The sequence below is a fragment of the Ciconia boyciana genome, chromosome 5 (assembly GCF_034638445.1).
Source record: "Ciconia boyciana chromosome 5, ASM3463844v1, whole genome shotgun sequence".
Classification (NCBI taxonomy): domain Eukaryota; kingdom Metazoa; phylum Chordata; class Aves; order Ciconiiformes; family Ciconiidae; genus Ciconia; species Ciconia boyciana.
In genome coordinates, this window is record NC_132938.1 from 40,379,759 (window position 1) to 40,399,670 (window position 19,912).

At 40.8% G+C, this 19,912-nt stretch overlaps 1 protein-coding gene across 1 annotated transcript in view; it reads left to right on the forward strand.

Moving 5' to 3' along the window:
* VEGFC (vascular endothelial growth factor C) overlaps window positions 1-19,912 on the forward strand; it is an 80,155-nt gene continuing 60,243 nt past the window's right edge. Inside the window, exon 1 of the mRNA XM_072863030.1 lies at window positions 1-422. Coding sequence (XP_072719131.1) covers window positions 279-422 — 144 coding nt within the window. The 5' untranslated portion in view covers window positions 1-278. The remainder of the gene's footprint in view (window positions 423-19,912) is intronic.

Consider the following 19,912-nt stretch of genomic DNA (forward strand, 5'->3'; position numbering starts at 1 on the left):
CGCAGCCTCGGATGTCCGGTTTCCTGGTGGGTTTTTTACCTGGCAAACTCCGGATAACTTTGGTGAGAATTTGCAAAGCGGCTGGGAAAGTTGGGAACTCCCCTGCAGGCGTCTAGGAGCTGCTGCTACCGCATCTTCTCCATCCCACGGATTTTACTGCCTTGGATATTGCGAGGGGAGGGAGGGGGGAGAGGAAGAGAAGGAGCCTCGTAATTTCGTCTGCATTCCTCCAACTGCCCCGCGGCCCGGCTCCGCGCCCGCCCTGCCATCTTTGCACAATGCACTTGCTGGAGGTGCTCTCCCTGGGTTGCTGCCTCGCCGCCGGCGCCGTGCTCCTGGGACCCCGGCAGCCGGCCGCCGCCGCCGCCTACGAGTCCGGCCAGGGGTACTACGAGGAGGAGCCCGAGGCGGGGGAGGCAAAGGTAAGCCCATGCCCCCGCTGCAGATGCCAGCTCGCTCCTCTAGGCATGTGGCTCCGAGGCCGTTTGAGCGGACCGCTTGGAAATCCCACCGAGGAAAATATGTGGGAGAAGCCTTTTTAAGTGAGGGGTTCTTTAAAAGTGGGGGAAGGATTTGTTTAAGGAGAAAAAAAAAAATTGTCTGGGTTTTCACGGTTGCTGGAAGGAAGGTTGCACGGGGAGCAACTGTATTTACAAAGGAACGCAGAACACCTGATCGGCAGAGGCAGCCCGAGGGCTCTGCTCCTGCTCCCCTCTCCTGCGGGGAGAGGTCCCGGCCGCGGCCCCGCCGTTTGCAGCGGGGCTCGGCCGGGGCAGTGACCCGCGGGTTCAGCTGATCCCGGCCCCGGCCCTGGCAGCTGGGGCGCTCCCCGCAGGCGGGTCGCGGTGTGCCCGAGGCTGCTTCGGCACGGGCGAAGCTGCGGGGTCCTGCCGCGGGCTGGGACGGGCAGAGCCGGGGAGCGCGGGAGGGAGGGCAGAGAAACGCTGAGAGGAGCAGCTGTGCGCAGGGACGAAGCGGCGAGGGAGGTGTGGGGGGACGATGACAACAAAAGCCCAGGCTTTCCATTTGTTGAAAAGTCTCTTGGAGTTATTGACACTTTGGATGAGTTGCTGCTGCGTGACAGGGTTGACGGGAGGTGTAAAGTGACACTCGAGTCTGAAACTTTCATTCTGCCCAGGCCATGGTGAAGGTTGGGCTTAAATTCTCAGATTGCAGTCACAAATACTTACAATTCTGTGTTAATTTTTGCTTGCATAGGAAGTTTCGTAACGTAGAATTCAAGTACCTTTGGTACTTGTGGCTTTGCAGTTCCTGGTATGCTGATGCATTGAAATGATGCATAGTATGCGATTGTATAAGCATGTGGCATTATTGTGAAGACCTCTGATGTCTGAGCTTATAGCAACTCTTGGCCTCGTCCCATTGTTTTGAGGATTTCTGACATACTTACTGAAAGCAATCTTGACCCAGCTCATTCATTACTCATTTCAGTATGGGGCAAGGGGGAAGTGTGTGGATTAAAAGTTAAGCTGATATTGTGATGATTACTTTTTTTCTATCCTGTTTGTTTTACTGGATAGAAGTTTGGGAGATTTTACTGTAACTACATGGGAAGTCAAGTGTTGATAGTGTACATTAGCTGTACTTATTTCAGGTATTCAAACTGTTGTAGACCATATATTGTTCACAGAATTCATGCTTTTCAAATAATATTCTGCATGGAAAAGGTTACTGAGTATACTGTAGTCTCTCTTCAAATATTTTAATTACAGATTAATGCTTGCACTGCAATGTTCTGCATGCTAGTATGCTATCAGTGATCATATTGTTTAAATGTTTATCAAGTATTTTTCAAACTTAAGTATTTAAAAATAGGAACACAAAATGAATTCAGCTGGTCACTCTTATCACTTAGACTATTTATAAAAAACTGCAAAACTTAGTGAAGGGTAAAAATACCTCAACTCTTTCCAGCTCATGACTGCAAGCCAGTTATTTACTGGGTGAAACTGGCATTTGAGTTGTAAAGCCTCAGAATAGCGTATGGTGAAAAGGTAGAAAGAATCCAAACTGGAGCACGGTGCACACTTTGTACACTTAAACTGCTGAGGTAGAACAGCTGATAGTGAAGGTATGCTCCTAAGTGATGCTCTATGTTCCCATGCACGTGTTGTGGACAGTCACTCCGTTTCTTGAAGAAACCTGAAAGGCTTTGGGAGCTGCCTCTGTAGTGCATTGCATAGAAGTGCAAGTGCTCCCTGGAAAAAGGGGAACTATCAGCAAACGAAAGGAAGAAGGGTCAAGAGACCGGGAAGTGAGTGGGATAGTATGTGTTAAGCGATTACGTTAACAGAAAAATGTTTTTGTGCTGACTACTGGTGAGTAGTAGAGAGAGAGAGAGAATGAGTCTGGATCCAAGCAGACTTAGTCATGTTGGAAGTCTTTAGTTGTGAGTTTGTTGCTTTTGCTGGAACTGTTTGAGTAAGTACTGTGCATATTTGTTCCTGTGATGAGAGCACGTTGAGATGAATGTCTGAAGTAATTATGAAAGGATTAAATAAGTAAACTGTAAGTAATTGTTTCAAGGAAAATATGATTATATTGTCAGTAAAAAGTCATCTGCTTGAACTTCAATAAAAAATGTGTGATCACTTGAGTTTGTGTTCATAGATGTTATGCTTCTTCTGTTTTTACTTTCCATCCATATGTCATACTGCTGCATATTAAACTAATGCCTAAGTGCAGGTCATACAGCCTTTTGGGACAACTCTTTACACAATATATTTATTTCTCTTTACTCCTATTTTAAGAACTTCAGCTTTAGAAAGATTATAAAAAGTGTGGATGAAGTTGAGGGTCCTCCAACATAGGAGGAAAAGCTGGGCAGAAAATAAGGGTATTGTGTTTTTATGCAGGTCAGTGTTATGCATTAATCTTGTCTTAGAGATTTGCAGCAACTTGGAAGCGTTACAGATATAAATAGTAGCAGTTCTTCGTACACATCTCTTGCAAGGGCATGTTCTGCAGCAAGCAGGCACTGATAAACTTGTGCGAAGCTGCCTTCCCCCCCCCGCCCCCTTTTTTTTCAGCGTAAGTGTAAAGTTCATTATTTAACAAGCTTACAGGGCCCAGATTAATACTTTTCAGTTGAACTGTCTGCTCGGTGGGATGGGAATGAATCCTGCCCATAAATCACCTCTTCCAGATTTCCTGCAGCACAGGGGGTTCCCCAATGAGGCAACCCCCTGGCAGCCGCATCCTGCCTCTCCCCAGCAGGGCAGGAGGCAGGGCGGCCTACAGCTCCCTCTCTGTCTGGGTGGCCTGCTGGGGACACAACCTGCTATTTCAGTTCTCTCTGCTTAAGGTGGGGCCAGGGGAATCAGCCCTCCTGCCCCCAGAATGCCCGCAGTTTGGCAGGGACCCGCTGCCTCTCTGCCCCGCCACCCAGCAGGGATGCTCGGAGCAGCTGCAGCAAGGAGAGGGTAAGCAGTTGTGTGACACCAGTGACTTGAAACTCTAGCTCCTTGTACTGTCTATGAATATTTTAATAACTCTTGTAATGCGTTTAGTCTCTGGCTCTTGTTCTTTATGTAGTATTGAACTGGGAAGATGTGGTGAGTATACACTGTCTACCTGGGATGGCAAAGTATTAAAAAAAAAAAATAAAATCTTTATTGTTTGTTTGCTGAAAGTTTCCAAATGAACTAGAGGCTACACAGGCATTCTGGGTATGAATTAAACTTCTTAGGTTATTGAAATGAAGGTGTGACAGTAGCATGTACCTAGACTGCATTAATGGTAATAGGGTAACAATAGCAGGAGTAGGTTATTATGGTAACAATTATGGTAACAGTGGTATGGTAACAGTAACTGGAAAGAAGCCACACAGCTGGGAGGGTTTGCCATAGCTCCACCATAGCTTCATTTTGTTGCATAGTCAAACCTTTAGGATTATGTGACTATACAAAAGCAATATCGGTCAATTGTCCCACATGGTTTTAAGTGGTTTAAAATTATATTTATGCAAGGATTCTTAGTTTTGTATTAGAATGGGAATAACAAATGTAAATGTATTTGCCTGTTCTAAAGTGCATCCCTGAAAGTGGCATTGGGGCCTCTTTAGACAGACAGCAATAAAGTACAGAACAGTCTTTCTGCTGTGATTCTGTGACTTGCTTTTTGCAATGAAAATAGGTACGTTTACTTGAGCTCCATTTATCTTGGGTGCTATCTCAGCTGAGAGATACCTTTTAGTTATTATTATTTAAAAATTATTTTAAATCTGACCTAATCATAAAATGTTGCTAGCTGATGGCTAATGGAGTTTACTGTTAGTGTGGGAGCGGGAGGAAAAGCAGAGTGCCAGTTTCTGGGGTTTCCTCCTGTCACTGTATCTTGATGGTGTGATCTCAAACCCATCAGTTTTATGGCCACCTCTAAGTTTATGAAGTGTGCCTTACTTTGCGTTGTGATGTTACCTGCACTGGTGAGAAATGAGGCTAGGTTTTCCACTCTGAAAGCAAGCATAAACCTCACTCCCAGTACTCAAGCACTGCTAAACTGAGCAGGTAGGGAGAATATTTTTTTTTCTGCTGTTGCTGTTTTTTCTGCTGCAACTTTCCTTTTCACGTGTGTGTAGCCACCCTTTTTTCAGACACACACACATGCACACACATTAAGATGCTGTCTTTTTTTAGAAGCATGATGTGTATCAGATACGATGGGATGAACGTAAGTAGTATAATAGGACCCATTATGAAGAGTAAGCAACGCTTCTGCAAACATAATTATTAAACCTTGACCTAGACTTTTGCGTGAGTAGAGTATAATACTAAGCTCTAAGAGCCCATGGCACTTTCTAGTTCTTGGTGTAGGTATGTGCATTCCTGGGTATCTTGTGTAAGCACACTTGTGTGTCTGTGAAGGTTTTCACAGGATTGCTGCTGACAAATAACTGCACTTCTGAAGGTTCTAAGAAAGCTTTGGGGATCTACTTTAACTAACTGCAGTGTTTGGAGGCTTACAGAAACATCCCCTCAAAAATATTATTTTTACGCTCACTTAGGTTCAGTGTGTGTTTAAACTCCTGCATGTTCTTCAAGGGTGTGTGTCCACTTATTTTAGTAAAAATGAACCAGGACTTGGTCTTCAGGTTGTTGTAGCTGAGCGTGATGGTAATAATCCTCTCCCATTGGTACTCTGCATCCAGGATAGGAAGTCTGCCTAGAACCTCATGTTCAGCTGCTGCTTTTTTGAATGTGGCCAGTGATTCATTAAAACAAAATGCTTGGAACAAAGGGAATCCAACTGAAGTCAGATTGGTATCCTATCAAGTTTAATATCCTTGTTTAATGTAAAAATGTGCTACAACTACAAACAGTTCTACAGCTGCTTGTAGAATGAATTGTAAGAAATTCCAGGAAAGGTTGTTATTTGAAAGATGAAAGCTCTTTCAAAGTCTGAGTTGCTTCTTAAGAGTTTTATGTTTGGCAAAGTGTTGAATTTTGTATAGTGAATAGGACAGGTATGATTGTTTTCATTATCTATTATAAACATTCAGTACCTTTTTTTTTTTTAAATTCTGCCTAGCTTCTAATCTGAGTGATACATAATAAGTTCCCCTCCATGTACATGTGTATCTGCTTCAAAGGCACTAATGGCTGCATAAATTGCAACAGAATTTTAATTTAAAACATTGATAGCTTAGGGGGACCGTGGAGGATTGTTTGTTGAATTTCTATTGTATATGAATTTGTCAACTTGTTTTTCTTGTTTTGTGTTTATCTGTCACCAGAAGTTTTTCTGATGACTTAATATTTATGTGTTACTGTATTTTTTCCCCCTCTTTGTTGCATTTCAGATTTTAGTTAGGAAATAGCTAAACTGTAAGTAATTTATTCTCCTACTTTTCCATTGTAATTGTTGTAAATCAATCCCTCTAGCTCTTTAGTAATTTGTTTTTTTTCTTTTGACATTTCCTGACTTGTCTAAGATGGCTATAACTCCTTTCAAATATTTAGAGACTGCAGTTGCCAGTGGAGTGAATGAATGTTTTGGTAAGATGCTCCTATTTAGCAAAGTAACCAAGAGGAATGGTGTTCCTTGGGGGAGGAGGACAAAACACAGGGAAAACACCTTCAAAAAAATAGTAGTTGGTATATTTTGGCTATATTGTAGTCTTTGCTGAGTATAGGTGAATATGTTATCTTCCTAGATGTAGTTACTGAGGCAATACATCTTCTGCAGGAAATTTTTGGGATCCTGATTGTGGTTAACTTCAAGGAAAAATGATTGCTTGGGGAAGTTAATGACATTAATTATCTGATACTGCCGTCACCCCGCACCCTGTGGTACCGCTCACATAATGGCTTCACCTAGTTGGTGACAATTTTCAAATAGCCTGACCTCAAGGATGCAGCTTAAAAACTGTTGGAGGTGTTTCACATCCTGTTCCTCATTGAAGAGAGCAGGGCTTTTTATGCTGGACAAGGGAAAATACTGGCAAAGAATTGGACTTTTCTTGGAAGTCACCAGAAGGCTGCTGGGGAGCAGGGGACATGAGTGTTTCTCCCTGGTATCACAGGTGTGGCATCCCCTGTGTTAGTCCTATCTGCTTGTGGCAGCATTGTGAAATAAGTAATGCCAGGAATCAGATATAATCTAGAGCAAAAACATTTACACCACAAAATAGTTTAATTCTTTGGCTTTCCTTATCCGAGGATTGTGCTCCATTGAGAGAGGAATTCAGTGGAAGGGATTGCTTCTGAGAACAGCCACAGCATTTGGCTATTTCCCCATTTTTTTCCCAAAGGAGACCCATAGCAACCCCCCAAAACCCCACATGGGTGTGTGAAAATTTCCAGGACTTGTAAAGATTGTCAGAAACAGTAGATATCCTACTAGAGATCATTCAGAAGAAGCAAAACCACTCTAGCTGCCCTTCAACTTTCTTTGACTGCAGAATTCAGCAGACCAAATGTATTTGCAGTGGACTGCTCCAGCTGTCCAGAATGTACTTGCTGCATCAGTCACAGTATTTAGAGCCAAGAGAAAAACTGGCCAAGTGAAGCTTCACACGTTAGCTGCTGTCTACTTACTCATGTTTGTGTAGACAATGAAACCTTTGGGGGTTTTTGTTTGTTTCGTGGGTGGTTTTGTTTTCAATTTGGCCAAGAGTCATGCAGCTGGTAAGTAACCTCTGCAGTCTGCTCAAGGAACAGTCTCGTTAGAGAAACAAAGAGCAGCAATTGTAGAGGTTGAGGTATTTATTACTTCCAGGTCAAATGATAATTTTGGTAGGGCTGTATTATAATTCTGATGGAAGTAAGAGGCCTTCACCCCTTTCTGAATAGGTGGCTAATGCTCATTGCCCTGCAAGTATGGGATCCGTATACACTGAGATCCATACACACTATCATGTGAAGAAAAGCTGGTAGTTGTTGTTTGAGGTGTGCTGCCCACACATGGTGGGATCCGCGTTCCTGCTCTGTTGACTGGAATCCCTATCCCGACTGGAATAATCTTATGGGATTATTGCTGAGGAAGCAGTGCGAGGGTGGCGTGCACGAGGTCCCTTCTCTGGGCCCCCTGTGACCCAGAGCGAGCCCAAATGGCCACCGCTGTGAACGTGTTCTCCTGTTCGTGGAGCTCCTAAGCACCAAGGCTGGGATCTGTGGACTTGGATTCACACTTAGCTGCACTTGACAGTGCTTGAACAAAGTTGAGCTCCAGGAACTGTCCCTGTAGGTAGTCTCACTTTGTGCTATATGCACATAAAAGAAACTTTACATGGAGAAAGAAAAAAATTCTAAAGAGTTTAAAACATAAGGAAAGCCTGAGAAGTGAAGAAAACTGTAAGGAAAAACTTGCTTGAACAGCTTTGGTTTTGTTTGTTCCTTAAGAAGAAAAGGGAGAGCATTTCTTGCCACAAGTCTTGGATGTAATTTTGGCACATTGTTTTTTTTTTTAAATTATTTTATTTGAAAATGTTGCCTTTGGAGTTCTGAGAATTCACCACAGTCTTGACCTGTCAGTCTTCTTGACTAACAACTGCTAAGTATTGCAAACCGTGCAACAGCTTTGTGGCTGCTGTGAGTTGGAGACTAGGAGGATACCATGAAAGTAGTTTTCACTGGAAGTCAAAGAAAGTGCTTGTATTTTGTACCCCTAACAGGATCGTTTGTTATTTGCTGAGGATAAAATCTCTGCTTGTTTGCACGCTCACTATTACTTGGAGAACACCACTCCTGCTATTTCTTCTTAGAAATAATGCAGAAAGGGAAAATTATATAACTTCAGTCATTCCAGTTATATCTGTATTTGTAACTGGCCACAGATACACTTGACAGAAACATACGTTGCCTGTAAATGTAATAGTACCAAGACTCTGGATGGAGACTGTATGTATCGTTTTTATAGAATAGCTATTTATGGTTAGATTAGCAGTGTAATTGCTGTTGAAGGAAACTAAGAAATAAACTTGTGAGGTAGCGCCTTACTGATGTTTGTCCCTTGCCTGGGGACAGATGTTTCCCAGTTAAAATGGAGCCTACGACTTCCTCTTCACCCCACGTGCTCCCCAGCAAATCTTGCGTAACAGGCAGAGTGCTGCAGTGGTACAAACATGACCATTTACTTTGTTTCATTTTATTCATGCATGTCAAGGTACTCATGTTAAGATTTCAATATCTCTTTGCTGTAAGGAATTTTTTAAAATTTTATTTCCTTTATATCACTGATATTGAAATATTCTGTGATTTGGAGGAAACGAGCCAATGTCATTGTTAATTAGCAGGCTTGCACGGTTGCATTACAGTAGACTCAGTAAACATGGAGAAGTGTTTTTTCCAGCAGGGAAGATAGCGATGGACAATTATTTTGTCTTTCCAGTTGGGTGTGTTTCTGGCTGGCTAGAGAAGAGCAAAATGTTGGTTCATTTAAAAATACCAAGAACCCTGTTGTGCAGGCCACAGGGCACAGCTTTCAGGAGAACATTAACAGCTGCTAAATATCGCACTGACATGACTGAATATGATGGGTATTGGCCTGTCTCCTTTGTAAAGTTTCATGGCCTTTCATGGAGGTTTCATCTAAACTGCCAGGCAGCAGAAGCCAAGAGGTTAGGCTCAAAATGAAATTCTGCGAGGGTCTCCTTGCTTGTTTGCTCAAGTGTTCGTGATGCTGAGTTTGTGCCTTCTGCCTTGTGTTCCCAGGTGCACGCTGAGACATGAGAATGTACTTTTTTGAATGCACAGTTTGAAAAGGTCTGGGCTCCTTTTGTGGCTCAGCAGAGCCCAGCAGCTGGGTAGCTCCTGGCTGCCTCAGTGCAATTTCTTTTGCCTGCCAGGAATGCCATGTTAATAGTATGGGGCACATGAGATTGTCCGGACCCCTCTTAGGACGGGATTCACTGTGTCTGTGCTGAGGCAGGTGGGTTTGATGGACAGTCTGAACTCAGACTGAGGTCAGGCCGCCTTCGAGTGCTAAATTGGTTGATAAAGGGCTGTCTCTGCAGTTACAGGTCCCTCCAAGACCATAGTGCTCAAGTCAGAGTAAATGCAGCCTGTACAACTAAAAGTTGTGGAAAGTGATGTGTGAAAAAAATGCTTTTATTTTTCTTAGCCAAGAAGACCTGCCTGTTTCTCTCTGATTATCAACTGTGAAAATGATGAGGATCTTTAATATTAATGAGAAGCCTGTGTCTTTTTTTCTCCAGCTGGGCCAGCAGGTGATCAAATCACTAAAAACAAATGAAAGGAGTAAAGAGCTGTAGAGGAGTTCTGAGTACTTTCCTTTCTGAAATATCTGTGGACAGGCTGCTAAGGCAGTAAAGGCACATAGAGCCGTGATCTTGGAGCAGGAAGTAGGGGAAGGAGCAGTAAAGGATTTGCAGGGGGCAGGACCACGCTTCAAAGGACGGAAGAATTAAGCTGTTCTGTTGCGTCAGGTAGAACTAAAGAATTAGGCAAACTCTAAACTGAACAGTCATTCCTAATCTGGATTAATAGCATAAAAAGGCTCTTTGTAGTAATGAAACTCTTTGAATATTTTAGCTAATGGTTTCAGAAGATTAATGAAATTTTCAAATCCTCATCTCTTATGACAGACAGATGATTTGTATTTTTTCCTTGACCCCGTAAGTTGCTGCTTTACTGCCATGATTAGTTGGTTTATGGTATTTATTTTGAGTATTTATATTCACATAAGAGTAGAAGAATGGCTGTACCTGGTCAGGCAAAATGCCTGGTTACCCCTATATGCCATTTTCAACAGTATCCAACATGGGCAATCTTGTTGGACAGCCCCAGTTTAATATATAAAATAGAAAATTAAAAAAAAAAACAAAAAAGCCCCCAAACTGAAAAAAAACATTCCTTTTGCTTGTCTTGAGCCTGACACCTGTTAATTATGTATGAAACTTCCCCAGTCCTTGTCATGGACAAGGCAGGGAACAATTCTGTCCATGCTGCTTGTGGTTTTATTGAGTCCCACTCTCCATTGTTCTTTTTCAGGCTAAAGATCCTTCACTTATGTAACCTGCTTTTTGTAATTAAGCTTACCTTTGATCATCCGACTTCATACCTTTCTTAATTCTCTTTAAGACTGCAGAACAAGGAGAGGGGAGAGCCAGGAGTGCGCACAGGGTTCCGGATGTGGGACACCACGGATGTGTGTAGGGACACAATGATGTTTTGTTCTCTTTCCTAATAATTCCACTTACATATTTATTTTAAAAGTGTGTCTTGATTGGAGAGTGTTTTGCAACATGTCAGACATGAGTATGATTAAAATGCCTCTTTTAAAGAACTGCCTGTATTTATATTGAAGAACTGGATGGGGGAAGGCATTTCATAGTTATTACTACTTCCTCAAAATTCACATAAAAGCTATTCTTAGGGGTCTGTTTCAAGATGATGTATGATTATTTAACCTATGTGTTCATTATGCTCTGAATGTGTTTTTCTGCCTGCCACGTCCACAGTGAGAGATTTAATGGGACTAGCTATCTTCCAAGTTATAAACTATGAGCTGTATATTTAATACCTTTAATGATATTTTAAGAAATGAGATGTGCTCTCAAAGTAATCTGTGAAATATGCCAACAATCTTGTAGACTTTGTTTATACCTGTTAACAATAAGAAGTTACTGTCAGGTGAGATTTGTGAGAGCTTGGTTATATGCACTAACTAGGTGCATATGACTAAGCAAATTTATCAGGAACCTACCCACACTTGCAAATTTTTAGATACATGTCAAGCCTAGCCTAAAGCATAAGAATATAAGAAATACCCCACTGGGGCAGACTCATGGTTTGCCTAGACAAGTGTTTGGCCCCTGTCAGTCTCAGCAGCACATGATGTTCTGCTTGGGGACAGCATTTGGGCTTAGTTGCTTTCTGCAGTTCACTCCCTCATACCCTCCGAGCATCCAGAGTTGTTGGACTGAGGATATTAGAGGACATGCCCCTGCCTCCCTGCCTTTTCCATTCAATATCTGTTTATGGACCTCTTGTCCATGGATTTGTCTAGTTTTATACTGAAGACGCCATGAGTGATTAGTAGATCCTGAACTACTTCATGCCAGCACAGTGCCAGCTCAGGTGCAGTGGAGCTTCCCTGATTTTTGTGACCTGCGATATCTGTAAAGACTTATTCTACAGTTAATATTCTCTATTTCTGTCTTGATTCTTGTGTGTTACATGGGCACAAAAGTTATTTTCAGCACTTAGAAAATAAAATTTGCTGTTTATTTTGGGATCTGTGGTATATGTCCTGAAATTTTCAAAGACCAAACTAAAGAAGAAACATAACTGTGTTATTTAATTCTTTCATACTATATTTGAATAGAATATAAATGCGTTTTGTATTTTGGCCAGTCGCATGGACTGGATCCAATGTCAGCTCCCCCCCCTCCCTCCCCCCCCCCTTTTTTTTTTTTAAAAAGGTTACTTTTATTTTCCTCTCTAGACCTTTGCTAGATGCATGGTGCCTTTTCAATTGATTTCTGCCTGTAGTTTTGACAGATTTGGGCAGTATTTTCCCTCCAGGTCAGAATCAAAATCTGTAGCTCTTTTGAGCTGCTTATGGTACCTGAAACCCTTATTATGGATTTGTTTGTAGGCAATTTCATGTTCCAAATGCTGCTTGGTGAACACAACTGCAGTGCCATGAGTAGATGGGTAAACCAGGAGATCCTGTCTTGCTCTTGATGCCCTACTCTATAGACAGGTGTGGGAAGAGTCGCAAGATTATTTAGAGGAAGGTGATGGAGTTGGGTCCTAAACAGTTGGGTCCAAAACTTCCCATAATTCCCTTTTCTCCTCTTCCAGGAAGAGGGAGAAGATAAGGGAATTAAGGGAAACTCTTCAGCTCAGGGTTATATAATGGGAGCTTCAGCAGACAGCCAGTGTTACCCCCTTAGAAACCTCTGTCTTCACCCAAAGAAAATTAAGTTCTCTAGGGTATTTTTTTTCCTTTGCATTCATTGTTCCTTCTTACTTGTGGTGTTGGGACATCTTTTCTCTTCCCTCACTAAGTACCACCACGTGCTGCTCTATCTGAGGAATTTGTTAATCTTGCTAAGGGTCCCCGTGAAGCATATATGTTTAGATCCTCATGATTATCTTAGAGACATTATCTAACAAGTAATATATTTAATACAATTGATGTTCTTCTGGATAATCTTCAGGTTTTTCATATAAATATTTGTTCCACATTTGTGCTAATCTATTGAAGTCTGCTATTCTGCATATTCTTTATTACAACTGTGAAAACTGTATTTAGCTTTGATTTTATTATCTTTCCTTCCATAAATAACATGCACAATGAATTCCTCAAAATCTTTTACATTCTTTGTCATACAGCCCCTAACTTACAGACTGTTTAACACATGCTTTTGTAAAGACTTACGTTTTTATAATCACTGTATATTTTTTAACTTTTCAACTGCCTAATGAGGAATCTATCAAAAGAAAGCTTATTCTGAACCAGAGCAGGGTGTGTTCATTAGCTAACTGGTTTCATTAGAATGGGAATTTCCCTTTCACTGTATGAGTTACAGTGTAGTGTTGAGGGTTTTAAAGTAAATGCAAAGTCTTACTAAGATGTGGAATTAATTGCTTATCTTATCATAAAACTTGCACTGATAGCTGAGTAGCAATCTTGAAAGAAAAATGGAATTAATAAACATTTATTTTGGTAATCATTAAAGTGGCTGAATTTCAGGCAGAACTACTCTTACCCACTGCTTACCAGTTATTTTCCAATGTCCTTTCATAAAATCAGAATTATTTTGCAACCATAGTCCTGATACTCTGAAATGGAAATACTTTAGCTGGACAGCAATATTGGCTTCAAAGTCTTCTAGGAAATTGAAAGAAAACAAACAAACAAGAAAACCCCACCACCTCTCTGGCTCTACTCGGTGATGATCACAACAGTGTGAGAAATGTCTACCACCCTCTTTGGGGGCATTTTCTTCACTTCATTCCAAACTCTGGCAGAGCTGTAACTGGGAAGGACAAATGATTTTTTTTTTTAAAAATGTGTTTTGTTACTGAAATTGCAGTGGTTTTACTTGAGTTGTCTGCAATAAATTAGTTTTCTAGTATAATTACGCTGCTGTAGCAACACTGATCTAAAGGTGTAATTGGTAACTTTCTGGGTCCAGCCATAGTAGTTGAAGAAGGTAGTGCGTATGAGTAACAAGTTACTGCATTGCATCTGAGCTATGGTAGATAAGGCTGTACTTGCAGCATAAATTTGATAGAAGGGGTGCTCCAGCCAGAAGCCTGTCCCTGTTCCCCCAGTTCTTACTCCTCCCTCTACTGGTGTTGGAAAAGGTGGTATGGGTGAGGTAAACCAAGGGTACTCCTTTTGGTAGCAGCACAGATTTATGCTGGATTATAGTGACTGTGCAACAGTTTAATTATGAGTACTTTAAAATGTTAAGTAAAACATTTTGGGTAAATCAGTTCTAGTGACTGATGTTGCTTTACTATGTAGCGAAAGGAATTAGGAGTAGTCATGTACCTGTTGCAGTGATTCTTTTGTGGGTATGTTACCTCCTCACAAATACATCTTCATGACTGCCAATGTGAACAGTTTATTCCAGTAAGTCTCTTTTTCATTTAACCTTTGCAAGTAATGAGGGTGTTTATGTAGGTCTTATTAAGCAAACCAATTTTGCTTTTTTGAGTAAAACAGAGCTTTTTATTTGACAGCAAAATACCTGTGGAACTTGTTATATTTTTTTATATGTGTAAGAGATTACAATATATGGAAGGAAAAATGAGGGAAAAACCTTACAGGGAACTAAATCTTGTTTTAATATAACATAATCTGATCTTGACTACATTTTTTTTGGTACTTTTTTCCTTATATATGTATAAAATTAAAATAAATATTAAAGTGAAGGACTGGTAATGCTGGACCAAACTGCTAATTTAACTAGTCAGCTATGCTTCTGCAGAAGGTGGCCCAGGATCAACTATTAAGCTCCAACTTGGCTTTCTTTGTGATTAGATAGTACCACGGTTGTGTTCTGTGTAGTGAGACGGTGATCTGGTTAATGACATATTTGTAAGCAGGTTAATTACTGCAACCGAATCCATGCAGCTCATGAGCAGCTAAACTTATGCTGACAGTTTGTACGCCCATCCTTTGGTGGGTTATTATTTGTGTTAACCTTGAATGGAGGTAGTTATCCAAAATTAGTTCTACAGAAGTACTGTAATTAAAGTGATTGTGATGCCTATTAAACTAATGGAAGGACATATATACAAATATTGTTTACCTTCTACTTTGTCCTTGCTCTTTCAGTGACATGAGTTCAGTGTCTGGAAACCTTTCTTTTGCAACAATATGAAGATTTATAATCAATATTTTGCTGTCATTCCACATCAATAATATGCTAGCCTAGAGCAAAGATAAATCTAGTAGTATTGACAGGCATTGCAACTGTAAATGTATCTAGTATATGAATATATACGCTACAGTTTGCTACATCAATAAAAATCAAGTGTTCAGAAGTTACACAATGCTAGAATTAGAAACTGCCGCTTTTTGTGATGATGTTCTAATGCTCTTTGGAGCTGCCTGATGTTAAGGGACATTGAAAAGATCAACAAAAATGCCCACAGTTGCATCGTCCGAGTCCAGAGGATAGTCTTCAGTGCGCATGGGCCTGTGTGACCAGTTTCCCAAAGTGTAGGAGTGCTGCCTTTTCCCTTATCTGCTCCTCACTGTCACCCCACGTCCCAGCCAGCTCCATCCTCCTTCTTTAACCTGTTCCTTTGCCTGACTGAATGGGGCTTGGTATTGGGGAGGCGGTAAGCAGCACCAGCCTAAGCGTTTCCACCTCCCTTACCGCAGCACATGCTAGCTGTGCCGAAACTAATTTGAGAGCTGTGAATTTGTAAGGAAACTGATCTGGCTGAAGAGGTGGAAGCCCCTGTTGTAACCTTTGGGTGTTTTTTGCCCATTCAAGGCAGCATTGTGTAAATACTAAAATAGCCGAGGCGGGCAGCAGGCTGTACCTTTAGGCTTCTGTCTTTCAGTTGTGTTCTTGAGCAGCTCCTGTGTTTTAAATCTATCTCCAGTTCCTTGCTGCTTTCTGTACTACTTGCTTCTCCTCTTCATCAAACTGTGAAATGATTTGATATCTCCCTTCTCTTCTCCATACGCATCATCCTAACCTTTAATTGCCTTTTCTCATGTGAATAAGTGGCAACGAAGCTGCACCAGGCCATCACAGCTCTTTGATTCCTTTGGTTCTTTGTCTCTGCGTAGCAAATTCAATGCCAACCCAGGTCCCTCTTCAGTGTCCTCCCTGTCACTCATCTCCCTTGCTAGCTTCAGATCACAGCTTTCTTCTCCTGCTTCTCCCACTCTCTTCTCTGAGATCCAAGTTTCAGCTGCAGACTCTAGCTCTGTTCCCTCTCCCAGTGTCCTTCCTTTTTTCTCATTTTCTTCTCAGGGCAGACTGAGCCTTTTTTCTGCGTTCTGTTCCTTTACACTCAAGTTTCTCCTTTTTAGCTGTCTGCCCTGGAATCATTGAGTACATGAGAGAAAAACCTCACTGCTGTCACTTCGTGACCTGCTGCAGACCAGAGCTATACCTGCACAGCAAGTCTTGTTCAGCAGATTCAGGGAACGTGTACTGATCATTCATTAAACCTTTTTGCATTTTAGCAGAGCAATCTGCCAAAGTCTTTACTGGAAATTCATAAGCTGTAATGCTTATTTGTTTGGCAAATTTTGCTGAAGATGATAAAGTATGCCCCTGAGGCACCCTCCGTTTTTTCTTTCTCTTCTCTATCACTCCAGATCATACTTCCCTGTCAGTTTAAGATGCTACAAATCTTCATTGAGGAGGCTGCACTATTTTAATGTCAACAAGAAACAGGCATTAGCACAGTTCCAGTGGAAAAATCAAGCTTCAGGTTAAAGTCTGTCAAAACCTTTGAATAAACAGCTAGAAACAAGGTCTTATAAGTGAAAAAATTGGAGCAGTTCCAGCTGAAGTTAACCGCTTAAACCCATGTAGTTTGGTGCCGCTAGCCCAAACGGCGTTCTCATTGCCCACGTGCGTATTTGTCCCCTGCACTGTCCCTTCCCGAGTGCCAGTAGGAGTATGTGGGGATCTGCATGGGGAACTGAGCTGGGGACGTGATCTGAACGACAGCTTGCGTGGGGGGAAGGTGTGAGGGTTAAGGAGTACTCGGTTGGACCACTTTTTCAGTCTGGTTTACCTCCTGGCTTCACATACGCTTGTGTCTGCACAGGAGATGAGGACTTGTGGGAGGGCAGGAATAAGCAGTTGGGAGTAGAAAGAGTAGAGGTGGGCTTTTTTTGGTGGTTGTCTGGGACATTTGTTGATCAATAACTTCAGATCACCGTGGTACTGTTAACTCAGCTGCGAGGGCCTGTTTTCTTTTCACTTTGCAATGTCCTATGGAAAAATAGCCTTAGATTAAAAACACCTCGAAGGAGGCAGTAATTCTTTGGAAAACATCTGTGATTATTGGTTGGCTTTATCTCACTTTATCTGCTTAACAGTTAAGCAACTGAGTCACACTGTCTGGTCTCCTGTTGTAACTAAAAGACAGAGACAGGCACCTACGAGGAATACAGGACACGACCTCATCAGCCACAGTTTCAAGGTTTTTTCAGAAATTTCAAGTTTCAAAAGTTACCACTTTTAAGTAGGCGTCCTGATTGAGGGGGGCATTAAATGAAATAAGTGTGTGTGTGCGCATTTATCCTGTGTAACTACAGCAACTCTTTTCGGTTGCATTCAGTGTTTTCCATATCCTCTTTGCTGAAATTGCTGAGGGATTTTTCTTAAGCATACGAAGCTTTTGTCCTCAGACCAAGCTTGAAAGGTTGCTGAAGTACTGAAGCTTTGCTTAATGTTTAAATCCCGTTGGTTGGTGCTGAGTTATAAATAGCAAGTGGCTGAAGGAGAAGGTGAAAGGGATAAAGCAAAGCAGCAGCAGCAGGGAAGAGAAAGGAACTGCTGTCCAATTATTCCTACAGCTCCAGCAACATGTAGCCAGAAACTAAGGTTAATAGGAACACTATATCACATATTCTATGCTGAGTCGGTCTAAAGTATATTTTAATTTTTTTTTAAATAAACTATGTATTAGATCAATGCATCTGATACCTAACACCAGCTGTTGTCTTGATTCCCATTCAGTGCTAATACAGTGGAGGTAAAGAAGAGGTAATTTTAGTATGGAATTTCCTGAGGTCATATAGTTTTATTTTAATGTATTGTTCTGTATCCGGATGCCGTTGCTTAATTTAGGTCTGACTATAGAATATAATGTTGCTGTTTCCACCCTTATATATATATAGACATACAAATACACACATGCACGCACACAAAATGTGTCTATATCTATATATACACACAGATCCTTTTAAATGTGTATTATTATTTTCAAGATTTTTAATGTGTACTTAAACCTGTCAGCTAACGATTCTGCTATAGCTGAAGTAAAATTACTCACATTTTTTCCATGAAATGATCTCTTCTAATTTTATGGTTTGGTTTCCAATAGGTCAGTTACAATTTACAGATACAGAATCATGGGGAAAACAAATTTAAAATGGAAATAGTCTTAAAAATAGCTATTTATTTCCAATTTTTAAATTTTTGTTGTTGTTGTTAACTGCCTATTTTTACACAATGCCTAAAACTTTCTTACCAACTCTGATAAATGTGGAGGAGAGAGTCTGATTGCAGACTGATAAGCTGTTTTTCAGGAGCTGGTTATTTTAGTTGTTACAGTCTTGATGAGAATATCATACCTAGGTGTATGTTAATAAGACTCCAGGATATTCACTTCCTATGTTTATTAATATTTTATAGATGTCAAGGTTTTAAGTCTGTATACTCATATGTAAAGATACTATTGAAATCTAGTATAATAAAGTGCAGCAAATGTGTGTTATCAGGAGGAGAACTGTTTTTATTTAGAAGAAAAGTATTTTCAAGCCAAAATCGTGTCTTTATTTAGAGAAGCTTTTCTAATTGTTAGCTGCCTGACTCACCATACAGTCAAATCACAGCGTCTACTTTAGCTGATGTGGATGAGTACTAGGCTGAGTTGAGCTAGCTTTGGTTCCTCTCACTTAAAGTATTGTATTGCATCGTATATAATTTCATAGTATAAAAGCTGATAAAGATATGCACGAGACAGAAGTAATTGACTTAAATAACCTTTTTATTGATCTAATACCTTTAAGTGGTTTTCCAGGTCTTTATTCCCTGATCTGCACAGACTAAAGTACGTGCATGATTATAACTTCTTCCATAACTAAATGGGACTGTTCACCGATGTACCTTTAGATACCCTCGGGGATCCTTGTGGCAGTGCCAATGAATCAATTACCTATGCTCTGCTAACTCAGATGCCAAAATTGGGGTCTCTTTCACTCCTGCTCCTAACCGCTTGCTTCATTTTCATCTTTCTTTAATAAATGTTTTATTCTGAGTGGAGAGGGTGAGACCCGAGTCATCTCTCTCACACTTACTCATTTCATCTGAGTCAGAAGTGTTTCACAGTTACCTTATTCTTTTCTCATATTTGCTCCAGGCTGTGAAGTGTAACATAATGCATCTCTCTGCTTTAAATAGAAAAAAGATGCTTTTAGTAGACCATGATTACAAAAAAAACCCAGGTGATTTGTAGTTGAAGCGCAGTTCTCTGCCCCAACACACCAAGTGATAGTTTCAGAGAAAATATGACAAATGAGGAACACTGAATGCAACTCCCTGTATTCCCATTCATGTTTTTATGGCAAAAGGCGGTTTAACTTCATTAGAAAGGAAAGTGGAAATGGATCAATTAAACCCCTTACTTCAAATCCAGTGGAGTGCCTTGATTTTTCAGCATAATAATCCTGACCTTGTCAGGCCTCATATTTATGATTGGCAATGAGCATTGCCAGAAACAAAGCATTAGAGAAAACGTCGTCTTGAAAGCCTGGAAACTGTAACTTAAAGAATAGTTCAACTGTCATACCATGCTAGTTTGAATGGCCTTAGTAATAAATTGCAATAGTATTTTATATGGCCTATAAAATGACAACCTATAAAGATAAGGAGAGCAATAAACAAACGTGTATTACTGTTGCAGAAGTACTTCCTATATCAGTGTTGTCTGCTACATCACATACAAAGACTTTTTTCACCCTGTAGTAAAATGCTGGCAGTCCCAAATGTGAAAAATCATGAGTCCAGCAAAGCAAAATAATGAGACTTTAAACTCACGATACTTGAAACAAAACTGTGATTTGCCTTCTAGTATTTAAGATTGAATATACTTGTTACGTAGATAGAAGAGTAAATAATGGGAAGTAGTACTAGTAGAAAGATTTAAGAGCCATAGTAAATACATTTCTATGTGATCCTTCATTAGAATGTTGTCACTGAGAAAGG